The sequence below is a fragment of the Pelophylax lessonae genome (genome assembly GCF_965119305.1).
Source record: "Pelophylax lessonae genome assembly, chromosome: 5".
Taxonomy (NCBI): Eukaryota; Metazoa; Chordata; class Amphibia; order Anura; family Ranidae; genus Pelophylax; species Pelophylax lessonae.
In genome coordinates, this window is record NC_138772.1 from 7,221,562 (window position 1) to 7,244,265 (window position 22,704).

At 48.2% G+C, this 22,704-nt stretch overlaps 1 protein-coding gene across 3 annotated transcripts; it reads left to right on the top strand.

Moving 5' to 3' along the window:
* Positions 1–591: 591 nt before the first annotated feature.
* Positions 592–22,219, top strand: LOC309557176 (uncharacterized protein; the record flags this gene model as incomplete). 3 transcript variants are annotated; one of them, XM_082259835.1, is made up of 4 exons in its annotated part: positions 592–628; positions 1,447–1,514; positions 7,260–7,603; positions 22,051–22,219. In XM_082259835.1, the coding sequence occupies exons 2-4, from the start codon at positions 1,464–1,466 to the stop codon at positions 22,217–22,219; spliced, it is 564 nt and encodes a 187-aa protein (XP_082115961.1). In that variant the 5' UTR covers positions 592–628; positions 1,447–1,463. The 3 variants fall into 3 exon arrangements, with proteins under 3 accessions (XP_082115961.1, XP_082115959.1, XP_082115960.1); XM_082259833.1 differs by lacking the exon at positions 592–628 and adding an exon at positions 703–1,152; XM_082259834.1 differs by lacking the exon at positions 592–628 and adding an exon at positions 1,157–1,246.
* Between the last annotated feature and the right edge of the window lie 485 nt (positions 22,220–22,704).

The following is a 22,704-nucleotide window of genomic DNA, read 5'->3' on the forward strand; positions in this document are numbered from 1 at the left end:
GTGGCTAGCTGCTGGGAGATCTGTTGTTGCTGGAGAGGGGGGGGGTCTATTGCTGCTGGCTGTGGGGGATCTATTTTATTGCTTTTCTTGCTATCATTACCAAATTCCATACTACAAAATGATACTTGGCCCTATATTCTCCAAAAGGGGTCTGTACTGGGAGCTGGGTGGGGGGTGAAACCAAGGATCAGTGCTCGGAAGTAGGTAGGGGGCGAAGTGACTTAGAACAGGGGGAGTTCCTGCACTTATTCTCTGAGAAAAAAAGCCCTGATAATATATATATATATATATATATATATATATATATATATATATATATATATTACAGTACAGTAAGGATACATTCGTAGCCAGTAATATAGCAACTTGGGGCATCCCCACCCTTTATAGTTACCAACCTGTTATATATGTATATATATATATATATGTATAGATGGATAGGGAGGGAGAGAGAAGAGAGAGATCCGTCTCCCTCTCCCCCCTTATACTGTATTCTGTGATATATTTATCTGGATCACGTGGAACAATCCGAGGCATGTGTGTGTAGAAAGGTTTGTATGACAGCTCTCTGCCGAGATGTGCATCTGTCTCTTCTACCTACGGACGGAGCGCGATGCGTGAATCTGCGGTATGAGTCACCGCATCACAAAAGTGGCACAATACTCCTTTTTTTTTTGATCACATGTCCCCCCCAGCCTATGATTAATCCTACGGTGTAAAAAAGCTGTAGGCACCAGCGAAGTCTGTCATTTCTAACCCCATCTGTTTTAATAGAGAATATTGATGAGATGAATCAAGCGTTCAGCCGCCGCGCTTCCAAACATTTAGCTTTCGGTCGGAATAAATAGTAATAAGGTGCCAATCTGTTCCCGCTCAGCGCAGAGCCCCCCTTTTTTTAGCCAAGTTTGTACAAAATGTGTAAGGACCGCATATGCTGGGTTTTTCGGTAACACTCTCTCCTTGGTAACGTGCAGCTGCGTTCCTTTCGTCCAATCGGAGCGATGAAGCAGCTGGATCGCCAGATTTTTATTGCAAACTTGATCTGACACATTTTTTTTTTTTTGCGTGTCGCTTATCCGTAGCTCTAATTTTACCTTGTTGCAGAACGCCTCGTTTTCTCCCCCGTTAAAGCTTCAGAGGAGCCTCGGTGTGGTAAGCTTCATTCCGCGAGTCTTCGTTTCTTGTGTCTGTCTGCTGTTGGGTGTCGTTGGAAGTCCTTGTTAATTACCGTATCTTTAGTGGCACTGTAAGTTTTTTTTTTTTCCTTCCAGGTGATTTTTGTCTGTAGGTGGTTTTGTGTGAAAGCTATTACGCAGTCACAGCAATCGCAGTCATACAGTACAGATTTCAAGAACAGTTTATGTAAAGCCGAAGGGATAAATCTGTAATGAGCACTTAGAGCTGGTGGCACAGTATTAAGTCTTCTCTCTCCTCTCACCTTTTCAGATCTTGTAGCTGGAAGAATGGACGGGGGAGGAAGTTCAAGCATCCAGGCCACGAACCGCGCCGAAAAGGTACGTACATTGACCCCCCTCGTTCATGGTCAACCTGTCATTATGGAAATGAGCAAATGCATGCTTGTTCATGGATGAGATCCATTAAGGGGCCTGGCCTTTGACCTAGGAGTGATACATTCCTATCCTGTATATTGACTGCCCAATCGGACAGGACGTCAGCTAAGGGCTATATCATGTCAGTTATGTTAGATATTATTTAGATAAATGTGTCATTTCACTTTGACTGAAGGTTTGGGGGGATAGTGTGAGAGCTGATTGCTGTGTGGATGGGAAGGGAGAGGAGGGAGGGCAGTACACAGTTGTGGCCTAGTGGTGGGGGCAGCGGTGGCTAATCATGGACCATGGCAAAGGGGTCAGGGAAGAGAAGACAGAATGGAAGTTGATTGAGGACAAGGGGGAGAAGAAGAAGGCAGAATGGCAGCTGAGGACCAGGGGGGGGAGAAGAAGGAGGCAGGATGGCAGCTGAGGACCAGGGGGGGAGAAGAAGAAGGCAGGATGGCATCTGAGGACCAAGAGGGAGATGAAGAAGGGAGGATGGCAGCTGAGGACCAGGGGGGGGGGGGGAGAAAGAAGAAGGCAGGATGGCACCTGAGGACCAGGGGGGAGAAAGAGGAGGCAGGATGGCACCTGAGGACCAGGGGGGAGAAAGAGGAGGCAGGATGGCAGCTGAGGACCAGGAGGGGGGAAAGAGAAGGCAGGATGCCAGCTGAGGACCAGGGGGGAGAAAGAGGAGGCAGGATGGCAGCTGAGGACCAGGGGGGGGGGAAAGAGAAGGCAGGATGGCACCTGAGGACCAGGGGGGAGAAAGAGGAGGCAGGATGGCACCTGAGGACCAGGGGGGAGAAAGAGGAGGCAGGATGGCAGCTGAGGACCAGGGGGGGGGGAAAGAGAAGGCAGGATAGCAGCTGAGGACCAGGGGGGAGAAAGAGGAGGCAGGATGGCAGCTGAGGACCAGGGGGGAGAAAGAGGAGGCAGGATGGCAGCTGAGGACCAGGGGGCAGAAAGAGGAGGCAGGATGGTAGCTGAGGACCAGGGCGGAGAAGAAGAAGACAGGATGGCACCTGAGGACCAGGGGGGAGAAGAAGAAGGCAGGATGGCAGCTGAGGACCAGGGGGGGAGAAAGAGGAGGCAGGATGGTAGCTGAGGACCAGGGGGGAGAAGAAGAAGGCAGGATGGCACCTGAGGACCAGGGGGGAGAAAGAGAAGGCAGGATGGCAGCTGAGGACCAGGGGGGAGAAAGAGAGAAAGAGGAGGCAGGATGGCAGCTGAGGACCAGGGGGGAGAAAGAGGAGGCAGGGTGGCATCTAACCTAGGGAGAACCTAGGGAGAAGGGGGTGGAAAGGAGGCAGGATGGCAGCTGGTTGTGGACCAAGGGGAATAAAGAGGAGGCAGGTTTGGACTGAGGACCAGGGGAAATAAAGAGAAGACATGATAGCAGCTGATTGTGGGCCCAGTGGGAAGAGGTTGGAAAAGAGGCAGGATGGTAGCTGATTGTGGACCCAAGGGGCAAGGGGTGGAAAGGACACAGGGTGGTGGCTGATTGAGGGCCAAAGAGGAAGAAAGTTGGGAACTGAGGACCAGGGGAAATAAAGAGCAGCCAGGATGGCAGCTGATTGTGGGCCCAGGGGGAAAGGGTGGAAAGGAGGCAGGGTTGCAGCTGATTGTGGACCCAGTGGGAAGGGGGTAGAAAGGAGGAAGCATGGAAGTTGACCGAGGACCAGGGTATGTGGAGGGGTGAGGGGAAAAAAGAGAAGACTGGATGGAAGTGATTAAGGACTTGGGTGAAGAAAGAGAAGGCAGGATGGCCTCTGATTGAGGGACAAGGGGAAGAAAGAGGGGGCAAGTTGGAAACTGAGGACCAGGGGAAGTAAAGAGGAGGCAGGAGGGCAGGAGGGGGTAGAAAGGAGGCAGGATAGCAGATGATTGATGGCCAAGGGGAAGAAAGAGTAGGTAGGTTGTTCACTAAGAACCTGGGGAAATAAAGAGGAGGAAGGGTGGCAGTTGACTAAAGGCCGGGGTAGGTGGAGGAGTGAGGGCAATACAGGGGAGGAAGAATGATAACTGACTGATGGCAGTCTGGCAATGCTTCTGACCACTGTGTGCAGAAGCCCCTGTAAGTTACAATAGTGCAGTCATGGACACGCCCCCATTTCTCACCCACAGCAACATTGCAGGCCATGTAGTGGGTGTAAATGAGTGGGTAGAGCGTGCTCTCTTCAGCACCTTCCACTGACAAATGCCAGTAATGCTTCTATTAAACCAGACAGCTTGGCAGGAATGAGAGACAGTGAAAGGTAGAGAAGTAACACGGGAGGTGACATTTTCAGATTCAATTCCAGCTGCATTACCTGACATTTTCCTTCCAAGGTTGTATTTAAAGCTGAACTCCAGCATGAGACCAATGTTTCCGTTCCCCAATAACAGCTGAAACACCCTTGAATTTTTTGTAACGAGTCAACACAGAGCCAAAAAATTGTCACATTTACTTCCGTTAGGTCATCAACAGTCTCCTAATTGTCCTCTTCTGCCGCAGAGGAGGAATCTGAAATTAGGCGTGCTTCACAGAAATACATGTCCCATATTCCGTTGGGACTGTAGTTATGGTGATAGGCAGGAACTTTACCAGCATGATAACAGACTAGCAGAGGGCAGGGAATACCCAAGGGGGATCCACAGAAAAAGCTTACCCTCTCCCCATGACATCATCATTGTAGTACTGTAGGCTAGTGGTGGGCAGGGAATGACTGAGGGGGATCAACAAAAAGAGCTTACCCTATCTACTGGACTTCACCATGGTAGTAATGTAAACTAGTGGTTGGCAGGGATTGACCGAGAGGGTCCACAGAAAGAATTTAGACTCTCCACATGACGTCACCATGGTAGTACTGTATCCTAGTGGTGGGCAGGTAATGACCGAAGGCGATCCACAGAAAGTGGTTAACCTCTCCACATGACATCATCAGGGTAGTACTGTAGGCTAGTGGTGGGCAGGTAATGACCGAAGGCGATCCACAGAAAGTGGTTAACCTCTCCACATGACATCAACATGGTAGTACTGTGGACTAGTGGTGGGCAGAAAATGATTCAGGGGGATCCACAGAAAGAGCTTACCCTTTCCACATGACATCATCATGGTAGTACTATAGACTAGTGGACTAGTAGTGGGAAGGCAATGACCAAGGGGGACCCACAGAAAGAGCTTACCCTCTCTACAGGTCTTCATTTAGGTAGTATTGTAGACTAGTGGTGGGCAGGGAATGACTGAGGGGGATCCACAGAAAGAGGGTAACCTCTTTACATGAAATCCTCATGGTAGTACTATAGACCAACGGTGGACAGGAAATAATTGATGGGGATCCAAAGAAAGAGCTTACTCTCTCCACATATCATCATTATGGTAGTACAGTAGGTTAGAGGTTAGTAGGGATTGACAGAGGGGGATCCACAGAAAGAGTTTGCCCTCTCCACATGACATCATCAGGGTAGTACTGTAGACTATTGGTGGGCAGGGAATAACCAAGGGGGATCCACAGAAAGAGCTTAACCTCTCCACATGACTTAATCAGGTTAGTACTGTAGACTAGTGGAGGGCAGGGAAGGACCAAGGGGGATCCACAGAAAGAGCTTACCCTCTGGAAACTATTTCATCATGTTAGTACTGTAGACTATGGTGGGAAGGCAATGACCATGGAGGATCCGCAGAAGGGATCCATCCTCATAGAAGTGACTTAATCATGGCAGCTCTGCATACATGACCGACAAAATCCCAGACTAGTGGTGGCTGGGAATGACCATGGATCTGTAGATAATATCCTCCCTCTGCCCTTGGTTGTAAAAGCTCAAGGTTTTTTCACCTTTTATCATTTTTATCATTTTTAACACAAATAGAGCTTTCTTTTGGTGGTATTTAATCACCAATGTGTTTTGTTTTTTTTCATTTTTTGACAAACAAAAAAAAAAAAAAATGAAATAAAATGTTATAACATTTTGCAAACAGGTAATTTTTTTCCTTCACTGATGGGCACTGATGAGGTGGCACTGATGGGCACTGATGAGGTGACACTGGTGGGCACTGATTAGCAGTACTGATGGACACTGATTAGCAGCACTGATGGGCACTGATAGGTGGCACTAGTTGGCACTGATTAACAGCACTGATGGGCACTAATAGGTGGCACTGGTTGGCACTGATTAGCAGCACTGATGGGCACTGATAGGGGGCACTGGTTGGCACTGATTAGCAGCTCTGATGGGCACTGATAGGTGGCACTGGTGGGCACTGATTAGCAGTACTGATGGGCACTGATTAGCAGCACTGATTGGCACTGATAGGTGGCACTGGTTGGCACTGATTAGCAGCACTGATGGTCACTAATAGGTGGCACTGGTTGGCACTGATTAGCAGCACTGATGGGCACTGATAGGTGGTGCTGGTAGGCACTGATTAGCAGTACTAATGGGCAATGATTAGCAGCTTTGGTGGGCACTGATAGGTGGCACTGGTTGGCACTGATTAGCAGTACTGATGGGCACTTAGGGGACCGATGTCCCTCTAACAGAAGCCGGTTAACAGCTTTCTTCTTTTCTTCACGCTGAAAGAAAGCTGGTAACCGGCTTCCATTTACTTTCGTAATCAGCTGTCATTGGCTGAGAGCTAATCACGTGGTAAACGGCCTGCTGTGATTGGCCCTTTACCCTGCTCTGTGATCAGCCGAGTCCCAAGAACTCCACAATCACAGAGCGCACCACCCTGTGCGAGAACGGGAGGATGACCATGTACGCCCTCCTGGCTTTTAAAGCCAGCGATGTAGCCATCTTTTGGCCATAGCATGGGTGTCAAGTGGTTAAAAAATAAAATTGTAAGAAATAATAAAAAAATAATAAAAATAAAAAACTACTGACACTGTCCACTGCTCTACTGACACCATCCACTGCTCTACTGACACTGTCCACTGCTCTACTGACACCGTCCCCTGGTCTACTGACACCACCCACTGCCCTACTGACACCATCCACTGCCCTATTGACACCATCCACTGCTCTACTGACACCATCCACTGCTCTACTGGTATACATGCATGTATGGTTTGTGCTCTGGGGTGCACACCCTAATGCAATAGGCTGCGCACTCCAATGAGCCAGCATCAATAGACCCTCAGCACCCCTTGCCATTGCCGAGGTTCAATGCTGGAGGTGCCGGAATTGCATGCCCCCCGCATTCCAACTAAAAAACAATCCTGGGTAAGACCAAGGTTGATCTGCAGGAAGGATCCACACTCTTCACGTGACATCATCACAGCAGTGCTGCAGGTTGTGGTCTAGTACAGTATAGGACTGGTTGCCCTACATAAGGCGGCCGGTCATTTGACGGTGAATTGCTGGACGCAGGATGCCCTGTGGAACAATGCAGAACATTTTTTAGCCACAAGAATGGCTTTTGCCAACATACTGTTACTCAGGGCCGGGACAAGGGGTGGGCAGGAGGGGTGGTTGCCCTGAGCTGTAGGGGTGGGGGGGGCGCCTTCCTTCTGTTGCAAGGCTGACAGTGGCAGTGATTTTAACAAGTGAGTGGCTGCTGGGTTTAGGATACCCTAAGCTTGCACATCATGAACGGGAGAGGGGGTGGGAAAGACGCAGTTTGACATCTTTGTCCCCGGGCGCTGGATGACCTTGTCCCTGCAATGCTGTTACTGGTTCTGTATAAAGATTTGTAATCTGTAACATTATTTTTTTGCTTAACAGCTACAGCAAATGAGGGAAAAATATGGCCAAGTGGAGGAGGAAGACTGCTTCCCATCCCACCCTAAACGGGGTTCCTACTACGCCAATCACTGCATGGAGGATGTAGACACGCACAAGATTGGTCACACGGACTGGTGTAGCTGCGGACACTGCATCGCCATGCCTACTGGGATAGAGTCTGTGTGTTGTACTGAAATCGGCAATATACAGCCCCATCTAGAAGGAATACAATGCGTCACTCAGCACCGATACTTCCCGTACATGTGTGAGAACAGCGACATTGTGCAAATCCATATGAACATGCTGGCGGCACCGGGGTCAGCCCCTCCGGAGGACAAGAACAGGTATGGTCCTCACCGCCGGATTAATATAGAAAACCTTTTTACCTATTTATGTTATTTGGAAGTTCTGTCCAGTTTTTATTGTTGGGGAGTCAGTAGAAGAGGTGTGAGATCTCCTATTGTTACTATCCGGGGCTACAAACTGTCTCATCGCCCTTTTTACTACTGCTGTACCTTCAAGAATGGCGCAGTGGTAGAGCTTACTTCTGCAATGCCATTTATATATGGCATTGCAGAGAATACCAGTGTGCCCATGAGTGATTGTGATCTGAGCTGTCATTAGGTGGCTCAGATCAGACACAATGTACAGAGCAGCTCTGTACCTTGTGTTTCTTATAATGACCAATCACAGTGATCACAAATGTTAACACACCATGTGTTTACATTAAGCCCCCCCCCCCCCTTCCTATCACATGGAAAAAAGCAAGGGTTTTATGAATTAAAGGATCACTAGCAGCAACATTGTCAGGACGCGGGTCTGAACCTGCGACCTCTGCTGTGTCTGACAATGTCCCTTTCTTGCTCAGCCACCTGAGATGCTGGACAGCTCCCTTGTCTTATCCACAGGGCAATCCTGTCTTGTGCCTTGTTTCCGGTGAACCTTGACCCTTTGCTTCCCCTATGAACTTCCTTATTAAGCCATGCCTCTGCACTTCCTGTTTACCAGATTAGTGTGCTCTCTCCAGCCAATATCTTGCTTTTGTTACTCCATCTGCTGTCCGTATCTTCACTACCACTCGTTACCGACCTTTACCTTGTTCCTCAACTACACTTTTGCTTGATTCCAACCTGTGCCCATGTGCTACTGGTTGACTGAAAGGAACCTGATCAAGTGATCTTGAATCATGAAACGTGTCAACTGTCTGTGGCTCGATTGTCTTGTTTTGTTGATGTTGTTACTATCTTAATAAAGGATCATTTTATCTTCATCCACTGGAGTGCGGTCAAACCTCTTCGAGTTCGTCCCCATGTGTTACTGACCTTTGCTTGATCCCTACCTGCTATATCTACTACTGGACCCCGGCTTGCTCAACCCTTGGTGGGGAAATCCTGAGCAGCTTAACCTGGTACTAACATGCAGCAAAACCCATCCCACCCATCAGAAGCTCTGGTGAATACTGGTTAGTGCTTAGACCCCCCTCACCTTGGGCGAGCCAATGTCATCTGTCAGGGTGAACTGCTTGTGTGCTTATCCAGCTGGTCAGCTATAGCGACTGGTCTCCGAGCCTGGCCCCTGCCAGAATAATCTGGCAAACAGGAAGTGCAGAGACATGGCTTAAATAGGAGGTTGCGTGGAGCAAAGGGTTCAAGGTTCAGCAGAAACAAGGCACCAGATTGTCAAATGGATGAGACATGGAGCTGTCCAGCATCTCAGGTGGCTCAGCAAGATGAGACATCACCAGACACATCAGAGGTCACAGGTTCTGACCCGGGTCCTAACAAACAGACTGATGGTGTGGGGTTGTAACTTATTTTGGCATTGTTACACCTACCTGGGGCATATTTTGGGTTAAACCCTGAAGAGCGTCCGCGGTGCAGCTGCTAGGCCAGGTGTTGGTAATCACCAGTACACATACCAAGGCAGGCAATGCCTTTTCCATTGGAACCCACTGCTACTGGCTGTTATTAACAGCTCACTAGACTGACCCAACCACCTCCCTGGCCTCTCTCATAGAACCCGCTCCTCCTTGCTGGTCAGTGACATGAGTCGGCATTATCAATTTTTGAGGGACTTCTGCTGACAGAACATGGAGGAGATGGTTGAAGGTGTGCGGGTACGTAGGTGATGAAAGGGCTCCAATGGTCTCACAGTTTTTCAGTAACCTCACATCACATGACCGCAGTCTACATCACATGATATCCCCATCCACAGGCGTCACGAGCCGGGTGCGGGGGGGGCGGGCCGCACCAGGGTGTCCATCGAGGGGGGGTGACACCCAGTGTAAAGTAAAAAGGCTGCCAGACAGTAAAAAAAAAAAAACAGCCTGTCTCAGCCTGTGTCTGTGACACTTGCAGTTCCGGAGCCTGCCTGACGAGTCTCCACTGATCTTTCTGAGTGCTTCTGATGCTTCTTGCACCCTCCCCCTTCTCCAGCGCGCCTTATTTGATCTAAACAGGAAGAGATGCCGGGAGGGGGGAGAAGTGCAGTCTGCAGGGGAGGACAGACTTGTTTAGCCTAGCACTAAGGTAAGCTGCTAGCTAAACTCGGCAATAAACATGTCATGTCCGTAGCTTGTTGTCTAGAGGGGGGAGAGAATGGGCTCTCTCTAGCAGGCTGCTGTCTGTGTTTTTTTTTTTGTGTGAGATCTACTCTGCTTCTGAAGGGTGGATATTTTCTACATTCTACCCCAGTGTCTAATACACCTCCCTAGAATCCCTATCCCTTACCTGCTCATCAGTCCAGTTCAGGCACAGACTCCTCTCCTGCATTACCACCTCATGTCTGTGGCACTACAAATCCAAGCATGCCAGGAGAGGGGAGGCAGCAGCAGACAGATCAGGCTGATTTTCAGATTAAATTTGCATAGTGTATATGTACTGTATACTGTATGATCATTATTTATTTATTGTGCTTGGTGGTCTTAAGGTGCTTACCATTCATATACCTATCAGAGTAAGTAGAGAGCACATTTGCAGTGGAAGTGCTCTGGAGCATTTTTATTAGTGTAAAATGGAAAGACAGAGACAGAGTGGTGGAGTGATGGGGGAGGAAGATGGACAGAGAGATGGAAAGAGTGAGGAGTGAGTAAGGGATGGAGGTATAGATTGGGTGACAGATAGAGGAAGGGATGGAGGGATGGTAAGAGACACAGAGAAATGGAACAATGGAGCAAAGGATATAGGGATGGGGTGATGGAGGGATGGAGTTATGGAAAGAGTGTGAGAGACAGACAGAATAATAGGATAAAAGTGATGGTGGGTAGAAAAGGGGGAGGGATATATAGGGCACAAGGATTTTTGGATGGACAGTATGATGGAGAGATGGAGCAAGGGGCAGACAAATGAAGCAAGGGACGGATGGACCAAGAGATAAAACGATGGAGTTATGGAAAAATGAAAATAATGGAGGGTGAAGTGGTGGGAGGGAAGGTTGGATGGACAGGGGGTGATGGAGACAGGAGGTGATGGAGACAGGGGGTGATGGAGGGATGGAGACAGGGGGTGATGGAGGGATGGAGACAGGGGGTGATGGAGGGATGGAGACAGGGGGTGATGGAGGGATGGAGACAGGGGGTGATGGAGGGTTGGAGACAGGGGGTGATGGAGGGTTGAAGACAGGGGGTGATGGAGGGTTGGAGACAGGGGGTGATGGAGGGATGGAGACAGGGGGTGATGGAGGGATGGAGACAGGGGGTGATGGAGGGATGGAGACAGGGGGTGATGGAGGGTTGGAGACAGGGGGTGATGGAGGGTTGGAGACAGGGGGTGATGGAGGGTTGGAGACAGGGGGTGATGGAGGGTTGGAGACAGGGGGTGATGGAGAGATGCAGACAGGGGGTGATGGAGTGATGCAGACAGGGGGTGATGGAGTGATGGAAACGGGGGGATGGAGTCAGAAGATGATGGAGGGATGGAAACAGGAGGTGATGGGGGATGGAGTGATGGAGACAGGAGGTGATGGCGTCAGAAGATGATGGAGACAGGAGGTGATGGAGGGATGGAGTGATGGAGACAGACAGGCGGTCCTTAGAATTGGGGACATAATATTTGGGTGATCCTGGTGGCTTCCAGGGATTTCCCCCCACTTTCTGTGATGGCTATGGAACAGAAATTAAGGGGAAATCTCTCCAGTTTGACATAGGTGACAAAATCTGATGGGTTATAATCTAATCTGGCTTACTATATCAAAAATAACATAAGAAATATGTTATTTTACCTTAATGTCTATCTTAAACCACATTGCTAATTGCATATTGTACTTGTTTGTAGCTTATGCACTGAAATTTGCAATAAACCTGTCATTTTGTAACTTTTGGAAAATGCCAGTAAAAACTTGGCTGTGCCAGTAAATTTTGAGTGTCGTGTCAGTGAATTTCAGTCTGGTAGGTTGGCAACACTGGTGACACCAGTGTACCTGAGGCGGGAGCCGAAGCTGCCAGTCTGTGGCCCCACCACTCGCTGCCTCTGTGTCTCGCGGCCGCCGAAATTGCAGTGTGTTATAATCTATTCAGACCAGCAGCCTCCTCCAGCAGTGTTTGTCACGAACAGATGGTGGGTGTGTTACCTGACCCCACCTCCTCGGCTTGGCTCCTCCTGTGTACTGTACATTGCTGGGGTCCTGGGAGCAGGCAAACGAGACGAGCGGCAAAGGTCTGGAGTGGCCATCAGTGCCATAAAAAAAACATTATTAAAAGGGGTTGGGGTGACACCATGAGTTACCGCACCGGGTGACACCAACCCTAGTGACGCCACTGTCCCCATCCTCTGTATTTTGTATAAGGAGTCTTCTCTCTTCTCATACATCATGTGCAGCATGAAAGCTTCTCTTCGTTTCCCCCAGACACCTACTCCTTACTTAGCATGCACGCATTTTAAGATCTCTCTGTTGCTAGGTGTAGCGCTTACCCCTGAAGGAGCCACTAGATGTGTCGGGTCCTACGTTCTTGTGTCCATGATTCTGCCAACAGCTCTGCACTCTCTGACATTTCTGGATGGGTTTAGGATATAATTGCAGACACATGTGCTTAGTGCAGAGACAAGGTCATCTAGAGCCCAGGCCGAACATGCCAAATTGTCCCCTCCCCAAGATGTACAAGCATTATATGTAAGCAAACCCCCCTCCCCCCTCAAAAAAAAAAACAAATATGAGCATTCATCTGCATGCTTACCCCCTAAGCATAAATTCCCCCTCCTCCCAGGACAAATCCACCACCTGCTGAAATCCCCCCTCCCAGCATGCATCTTTGCCTCCTATCCCCCCTCCCAGCTTAAATCCTCTCTCTCTGCAAATCCCTCCCACACAAATCGTCCCAAAAAAAAAAAAACAACTCCTAAAATAAATCCTTTGTCCCTCAAATATTCCCTTCCAGTACACATCCTCTCCCTCCATTCCAAATCCCCTCTCCCAGCACAAATTCTCCTCCCCAAATTTCCCCTCCTAGCACAAATGCCCCCCATCCTTCCCTACTAGCACAAATCCCCCCCCCCCCCCACTGTCAGAACAATTTATACTCCCAATCACCACCAAAATTCCCCCTCCAAGCACAAATCCCCTCTCTCCCAATCTCCTTTAAGCGCACCCACCTCTCATAGTACCACGGTGCCCAGGGCAGCCGGCCCCTCCTGCCCACCCCTTGTCCCGGCCTTGCCGGTGCTTGTGAATTCCCGCAATCACAGCACAACATATTCACCAGAAAATGACACAGACCTGTTTAAATAATTGCAGACTTTGGGCATGCTACACACGCCCACAAAAAGCTCATCATTGTACACAGGATGTGTGTAGCAACTCTAATCTCCCTGCCCTGCTTCTGGGACCCTCTTTCCCTGTATACAAACTTCTTCTCTGAGTATATTGTAAAGTCAATAGCTCTAGCTGTAAGGCCCCTTTCACGCTGGCACTCTCTGCCAACTCAGCAGGGAATCTGTTAGTGGATCCCCTCTAAGCAGGCGCATGACAGGTCCGTGTCCGCTTATGCAGAGCGGACACAGACACAGCCCACTCTCCTCTATGGGCAGTCAGATGTAGACCGCCTGACCGTTTATACCCCACTGTCATCCGATCCGTCAGATGGCTGGGTAAAGGATCCCCCACCTGGCTGTTTTTAGCAGATAGGATCGGATCAGATTTTGACGGGTGTCAACGGACCTCGCTGCTCCATAGAGGGCAATGGATGGTCTGATCAGGTCCACCTAAAAAAATGACAGGCGGACCCTATAGGTCCAACCCTGTGAAAGAGGCCTAAAAAAGAGTCTGAATCAATGTTTACAAACAGCAATGCTTCAGATACAAAGATACAAAATAACATATTGTTACATTTGTATCTTTCTCATCAAAGGATCGAAGGAATGAACTTAGATCTGCAGATGATGCAAATTAAACCAACCTGACATGTTTTTACATAAAATGTTCTTCTGTTTAGCGTCTGTTTAAACCTTTATTAACCCTTAGTTTACTCTAATCAGTGCCGATTAACCAATTGCCGACCTGCCGCAGCAGGTTTACGGCAGCAGGTCAGCAGGTTCCCACGCTTTGCGGGAGCAATCATGGGGACCTGCGCGCGTGCCCATTCGCCAGCAGGGAAGCTGATCTGCGGGTCTGGCGACTGCGATTGCTGCCGGGCACCTGCGATTGCTCCCCGTGGAGACAGAAAGGCGGTGTGCTGTTGTAAACACAGAAGACCTCTGTTCTGTCAGCAATCAACACAGGGATCCTGTGTTCCTCTTATTTGAGAAAATGTGAGGGGTGTACTCACTTTTGTGAGCTACTGTACTACCCTAGCCTGTCCTTATTCTACCCTAGTCTGTCTATATACTATCCTAGCCTGTCTATCTACTACCTTAGCCTGTCCATATTCTACCCTAGCCTGTCTATATGCTACCCTAACCTGCCCCTATACTACCCTAGCCTGTCTATATACTACCCTGCACAGGCGTCACGAGCCGGGTGCGGGGGGGGCGGGCCGCACCAGGGTGTCCATCGAGGGGGGGTGACACCCAGTGTAAAGTAAAAAGGCTGCCAGACAGTAAAAAAAAAAAAACAGCCTGTCTCAGCCTGTGTCTGTGACACTTGCAGTTCCGGAGCCTGCCTGACGAGTCTCCACTGATCTTTCTGAGTGCTTCTGATGCTTCTTGCACCCTCCCCCTTCTCCAGCGCGCCTTATTTGATCTAAACAGGAAGAGATGCCGGGAGGGGGGAGAAGTGCAGTCTGCAGGGGAGGACAGACTTGTTTAGCCTAGCACTAAGGTAAGCTGCTAGCTAAACTCGGCAATAAACATGTCATGTCCGTAGCTTGTTGTCTAGAGGGAGGGGGGAGAGAATGGGCTCTCTCTAGCAGGCTGCTGTCTGTGTTTTTTTTTTTTTTTTTTTTTGTGTGAGATCTACTCTGCTTCTGAAGGGTGGATATTTTCTACATTCTACCCCAGTGTCTAATACACCTCCCTAGAATCCCTATCCCTTACCTGCTCATCAGTCCAGTTCAGGCACAGACTCCTCTCCTGCATTACCACCTCATGTCTGTGGCACTACAAATCCAAGCATGCCAGGAGAGGGGAGGCAGCAGCAGACAGATCAGGCTGATTTTCAGATTAAATTTGCATAGTGTATATGTACTGTATACTGTATGATCATTATTTATTTATTGTGCTTGGTGGTCTTAAGGTGCTTACCATTCATATACCTATCAGAGTAAGTAGAGAGCACATTTGCAGTGGAAGTGCTCTGGAGCATTTTTATTAGTGTAAAATGGAAAGACAGAGACAGAGTGGTGGAGTGATGGGGGAGGAAGATGGACAGAGAGATGGAAAGAGTGAGGAGTGAGTAAGGGATGGAGGTATAGATTGGGTGACAGATAGAGGAAGGGATGGAGGGATGGTAAGAGACACAGAGAAATGGAACAATGGAGCAAAGGATATAGGGATGGGGTGATGGAGGGATGGAGTTATGGAAAGAGTGTGAGAGACAGACAGAATAATAGGATAAAAGTGATGGTGGGTAGAAAAGGGGGAGGGATATATAGGGCACAAGGATTTTTGGATGGACAGTATGATGGAGAGATGGAGCAAGGGGCAGACAAATGAAGCAAGGGACGGATGGACCAAGAGATAAAACGATGGAGTTATGGAAAAATGAAAATAATGGAGGGTGAAGTGGTGGGAGGGAAGGTTGGATGGACAGGGGGTGATGGAGACAGGAGGTGATGGAGACAGGGGGTGATGGAGGGATGGAGACAGGGGGTGATGGAGGGATGGAGACAGGGGGTGATGGAGGGATGGAGACAGGGGGTGATGGAGGGATGGAGACAGGGGGTGATGGAGGGATGGAGACAGGGGGTGATGGAGGGATGGAGACAGGGGGTGATGGAGGGTTGGAGACAGGGGGTGATGGAGGGTTGAAGACAGGGGGTGATGGAGGGTTGGAGACAGGGGGTGATGGAGGGATGGAGACAGGGGGTGATGGAGGGTTGGAGACAGGGGGTGATGGAGGGATGGAGACAGGGGGTGATGGAGGGTTGGAGACAGGGGGTGATGGAGGGTTGGAGACAGGGGGTGATGGAGGGTTGGAGACAGGGGGTGATGGAGGGTTGGAGACAGGGGGTGATGGAGAGATGCAGACAGGGGGTGATGGAGTGATGCAGACAGGGGGTGATGGAGTGATGGAAACGGGGGGATGGAGTCAGAAGATGATGGAGGGATGGAAACAGGAGGTGATGGGGGATGGAGTGATGGAGACAGGAGGTGATGGCGTCAGAAGATGATGGAGACAGGAGGTGATGGAGGGATGGAGTGATGGAGACAGACAGGCGGTCCTTAGAATTGGGGACATAATATTTGGGTGATCCTGGTGGCTTCCAGGGATTTCCCCCCACTTTCTGTGATGGCTATGGAACAGAAATTAAGGGGAAATCTCTCCAGTTTGACATAGGTGACAAAATCTGATGGGTTATAATCTAATCTGGCTTACTATATCAAAAATAACATAAGAAATATGTTATTTTACCTTAATGTCTATCTTAAACCACATTGCTAATTGCATATTGTACTTGTTTGTAGCTTATGCACTGAAATTTGCAATAAACCTGTCATTTTGTAACTTTTGGAAAATGCCAGTAAAAACTTGGCTGTGCCAGTAAATTTTGAGTGTCGTGTCAGTGAATTTCAGTCTGGTAGGTTGGCAACACTGGTGACACCAGTGTACCTGAGGCGGGAGCCGAAGCTGCCAGTCTGTGGCCCCACCACTCGCTGCCTCTGTGTCTCGCGGCCGCCGAAATTGCAGTGTGTTATAATCTATTCAGACCAGCAGCCTCCTCCAGCAGTGTTTGTCACGAACAGATGGTGGGTGTGTTACCTGACCCCACCTCCTCGGCTTGGCTCCTCCTGTGTACTGTACATTGCTGGGGTCCTGGGAGCAGGCAAACGAGACGAGCGGCAAAGGTCTGGAGTGGCCATCAGTGCCATAAAAAAAACATTATTAAAAGGGGTTGGGGTGACACCATGAGTTACCGCACCGGGTGACACCAACCCTAGTGACGCCACTGCTACCCTGGCCTGTCCATATACTACAGTAGCTTGCCTATATACTACCCTAGCCTGTCTATTTACTACCCTAGCCTGTCTATTTACTACCCTAGCCTGTCTATATACTACCCTAGCCTGTCTATTTACTACCCTAGCCTGTCCATATTCTACAGTAGCCTACCTATATACTACCCTAGCCTGTCTATATACTACTCTTACCTGTCTATATACTACCCTAGCCTTTCCATATATTACCCTGACCTGTCTATATACTCCCCTAGCCTGTCCATATTCTAACCTAGCCTGTCTATATACTACCCTAGCCTGTCCATATTCTACCCTAGCCTGTCCATATTCTACCTGAGCCTTTCTATATACTATCCTTAGCCTGTCCATATACTACCCTAGCCAGTCTATATACTACCTTAGCCTGTCTATATACTACCATAGTCAGTCTATATACTACCCTAGCCTGTCTATATAGTTCCATAGCCTGTCTATTTACTACCCTAGACTGTCTATATACTACCCTAGCCTATCTATATACATAGTTACATAGTTTGTGAGGTTGAAAAAAGACATCAGTCCATCCAGTTCAACCTATGATGTGTGTGTGTGTTTGCTGCTAACCGTACATTGTATACCCCTGTATGTTGTGGTCTTTAAGGTGACCATCTAATAGTTTTTTGAAACTATCAATGCTCCCCGCTGATACCACTGCTTGTGGAAGAGGATTCCACATCCTTACTGCTCTGACAGTAAAGAACCCTTTACGTATTTTAAGGTTAAACCGCCTTTCCTCTAGTTTTAGTGAGTGGCCACGTGTCTTATTGTATTTCCTTTCTCTGAATAGTTTGTTCCTTATACTAGGGTCACCAGTACAGTATTTGTACATTGATATCATATCCCCCCTCAATCGTCTCTTCTCCAGAGAAAATAAGTTCAGTGCTTGTAGTCTTTCCTCATAGCTGATGTCCTCCATTCCCCTAATTATTTTTGTTGCCCTTCTCTGGACTCTCTCCAGTTCCAGCACATCCTTCCTGAGGACCAGTGCCCAGAACTGGACAGCATACTCCAGATGTGGCCGGACCAGAGTCTTGTAGAGCGGGAGAATAATCTCTTTATTTCTGGAGTGAATCCCCTTTTTTATACATCCCAGTATTCTGTTGGCTTTGCTTGCAGCGGCCTGGCATTGCATGCCACTGCCAAGCTTGTTGTCTACCAGTACCCCCAGGTCCTTTTCCATCCTAGACCCACCCAGAGGTTTCCCCATTATTCTGTTCAGGTCCGCTTGTAAGGTTTCCACATCCTGCATAGAAGATATTGGCATGCTTAGTTTAGTATCATCCGCAAATACTGAGATTTTACTCGATATCCCCTCCTCTAGATTATTTATGAATAAATTAAACAGGATTGGTCCCAGGACAGAACCCTACCCTAGCCTGTCCATATTATTCCCTAGCCTGTCTATATACTACCAAAGCCTGTCCATATACTACCCTAGCCTATCTATATACTACCAAAGCCTGTCCATATACTACCCTAGCCTGTCCATATACCACCCTAGCCTGTCTATATACTACCCTAACCTGTCTATATACTACCCTAACCTGTCTATATACTACCCTAGCCTGTCTATATACTACCCTAGCCATTCCATATACTACCCTAGCCATTCCATATACTACCCCAGCCTGTCTATATACAGTACTTCCATAGCTTTTCTATATACTACCCTAGCCTGTCCATATACTAACGTAGCCTGTCTATATACTACCCTAGCCTATTCATATTCTTCCCTAGCCTGTCTATATACTACTGTAGCACTGCCCCCTTAAGAGCTGCTGGTTTTTTAACACTTTTGGATTCCCATGGGTTACCCATAGCAACTGCAAGCAGAAATCTTAGCACTTTACGTTCTTGGCTCAGTCAATGATCAGTCTAGGGGTTGATGTTTTTGCTGTTTTTATTTTATATGGGGATGGGATGAGTGGGATACTCCAACACTTGAACTATTCACAATTGTGAGCACTTCTAACTTGAGGATGCAGAAAGGCCACTACTTCATTCTGCCACTGGATGAATCTGAGGTAAAAGTCCCTTATAGTATTTCTCTTCAGGGCACTCACCCAGTACCCCCTTTCCTCCAGCTGACACCCGTCCACTAACTACACTCTCCAGAGTGGTCCCCTTCCTGGGCAGACCCTTAGGCAAGATCCTCTGTACTCATAATACTGCTTTCCAGATTCTCACAGTGCCTTGACTCCTCCAGTCAGCTCTCCTGGACCCCTGGGCTCAGCTCCACACCTCTGGTTCACCAGGCCGACTGCCTGTGACCACGCACCAACCACTTCAGAAGAGGAGGCAGCCGCCACCCTCCTTCCGGGACTCTGTGTCCCGCCAAAGACCTCGTGCACACGTGCCCCTGGCTTTTTATACCCCACCCCACAATGCACCAAGACAGCAGTCTGTGCCAATCCCTGGGGCTGTATCAAAAGCCTGTGGCCTCATTGGCCACGTTTCCTCCACTGTCCAATGTGCCTCCCTATTGGGCACATTGGGGACACTCCCTCAGAACATATGAATCACACACTGGGCACATTGAGCAGACCTAACCCCCAGATCCTGCTCCCTGTTAAGCAGAGAGAATATAGAATTTACCTGCTGCTCCTCTGATAGGCAGACACAGTCAAAACCATACTCACTCTCTAGCACCTATCTAGGAGGGTGCTACACTACCCCAGCCTGTCTATATACAGTACTTACATAGCCTGTCTATACTACCCTAGCCCATCTATATACTACCCTATCCTGTTCATATACTACCCTAGCCTGTCCATATACCACCCTATCCTGTCCATATACTACCCTAGCCTGTCCATATACTAACCTAGCCTGTCTATATACTACCCTAGCCTGTCCATATACTACCCTAGCCTGTCCATATACTACCCTAGCCTGTCCATATACTACCCTAGCCTGTCCATATACTACCCTAGCCTGTCTATATACTACCCTAGCCTGTCCATATACTACCCTAGCCTATCTATATACTACCCTAGCCCAGGGCTTTTTTTCAGCGGGAACGCGGGGGAACGCAGTTCCGGCACCTCTAGCACTGAATGCATGAAATGGCAAGGGTTGTTGAGGTGTGCTGGAGGATCTATTGTTGCTGGGGTTCATTTGTTGCTGGGAGGGATCTACTATTGAGGGATGGTCTACTTTTGGCTGCTGGAGGGTCTTTTGATGCCGGCTGCTAGGAGATCTATTGTTGCTGGGGGGGGCCTTCATAATGCTGTGATGGATCCATTGTTGCTTGGGGGGTACTTTGTTGTAGGGGGGGCCTTTTGTTGCTGGGGAAAACTATTGATTAAAGGGGTGTGTATTGTTGCTGGATGCAGGGGATATATTTTATGGCTTATCAATAACAAATTCCATAAAATTACTACAAAATGATACTTGGTGGAACTGGAAGGTGGATAGAGGGAGGAATCAAGGGATGGTGCTCAGAGGTTGGTAGGGGCAGAGACAAGGGATGACTTGAAAGGGCAGTTCCTGCACCTTTTCTCTGAGAAAAAAAGCCCTGCCCTAGCCTATCTATATACTACCCTAGCCTGCTACCCTAGCCTGTCCACATACTACCCTAGCCAGTCTATATACTACCCCAGCCTGTCTATAAACAGTACTTCCATAGCCTGTCCATATACTACCCTAGCCTGTCCATATACTACCCTAGCCTGTCTATATACTACCCTAACCTGTCCATATTCTTCCTTAGCCTGTCTATATACTACCCTAGCCTGTCTATATACTACCCTAGCCATTCCATATACTACCCTAGCCATTCCATATACTACCCCAGCCTGTCTATATACAGTACTTCCATAGCTTGTCTATATACTACCCTAGCCTGTCTATATTATACCCTAGCCTGTCTATTTTCTACCCTAGCCTGTCCATATTCTACCCTAGCCTGTCCATATTCGACCCTAGTCTCTCTATTTACTACGCTAGCCTGTCTATATACTACACTAGCCCGCCCTTATATTACCCTATTTATATACTACCCTAGCCTGTCCATATTCTACCCTAGCCTGTCTATTTACTTCCCTAGCCTGTCTATATACTACCCTAGCCTGTCCATATACTACACTAGCCTGTCCATATACTACTCTAGCCTGTCCCTATACTACCCTAGTCTCTCTAGCCTGTCTATATACTACCCTAGCCTGTCCATATACTACCCTAGCCTGTCTATATACTACTCTAGCCTGTCCCTATACTACCCTAGTCTCTCTAGCCTGTCCATATACTACCCTAGCCTGTCTATATACTACCCTAGCCTGTCTATATTCTACCCTAGCCTGTCTTTATACTACCCTAGCCTGTCCATATATTACCCTAGCCTGTCTACATACTACCCAAGCCTGTCCATATACTACCCTAGCCTGTCTATATACTACCCTAGCCTTTCCATTTACTACCCTAGCCTTTCCATATACTACCCTAACCTGTCTATATATTACTGTAGCCTGTCCATATTCTACCCTAGCCTGTCTATATACTATCCTAGCCTGTCTATATTCTACCATAGCCTTTCCATATACTTCCCTAGCCTGGCTATATACTACTCTAACCTGTCCATATTCTACACTAGCCTGCCTATATACTACCCTAGCCTGTCTTTATACTACCCTAGCCTGTCTATATACTACCCTAGCCTTTCCATATACTTCCCTAGCCTGGCTATATACTACTCTAACCTGTCCATATTCTACACTAGCCTGCCTATATACTACCATAGCCTGTCTATATACTACCCTAGCCTTCCTTCTACTACCCTAGCCTCTATATACTATCCTAGCCTGTCCATATACTACCCTAGCCTGTCTATATATTACCCTAGCCAGTCTATATACTATCCTAGCCTGTCCATTTACTACCCCAGTGGATATTAAATACCACCAAACGAAAGCTCTATTTTTGTGAAAAATGTTTTTAAAATTTCAGTTTGGAACAGTGTTGCATGACCACGTAATTGTCATTCAAAATGTGACAACGCTGAAGGCTAAAAATTGGTCTTGGCAGGAAGGGTGTGAAAGTGCCTGGTATTGAAGTGGTTATTGTTACAGAATGAGTCCAGTTTAAAGTGACCAACTAGCACTAGCCATAAATAATTTTTTAATTAGCAGTTAAATGGTGTTTATGAAGTAAAGCAAAAATTGTTGGTCGCAATGTTAATATTTTTTTTTTTTCAATTTATTCCTGTTAAGGTCACTTAGGAAGACTGCCTACAGAGGCTTTAGCGCATGGATCCATGGCCAACTGGGGAGCGGAGCACGAAGACCAGTTCCCGCATGCACCGTGAACAAAGTCAGAGCTGCCTTTCCTGATCAGGACTCGTGCAACGACTATGCAGCGGAGTTCATGGCTTTTGACTAGAATGTTTTGGCTTTGACAATTTTTAACCATTTGCAGACCTGACCTGAAAAGCAGGCACTTGGGAGTAATAATGTTTCTGGAAAGCCTGCACATAACCCTTATGAGTCCTGAATTCCAGGGGAATGATTTATGCAGATACTGGTTGTCCATCATTGAGCATGTGTTTGGGTTGTGTCTTCCAGAATCTCACCTAGGGTCCATCTGTTTGGGTTGTGACCTCTGGTATCTCACCTCTGGTCAATGTGTTTGGGTTGTGGCCTCCAGTACCTCACATGTGGTCAGTTTGTTTGGGTTGTGGCTTCTGGTACCACACCTGTGGTCCATTTGTTTGGGTTGTGGCCTCCGGTACCACACCTGTGGTCCATTTGTTTGGGTTGTGGCCTCCGGTACCACACCTGTGGTTCATTTGTTTGGGTTGTGACCTCTGGTACCTCACCTATGGTCCATTTACTTGGGTTGTGGCCTTTGGTAACTCACCTGTGGCC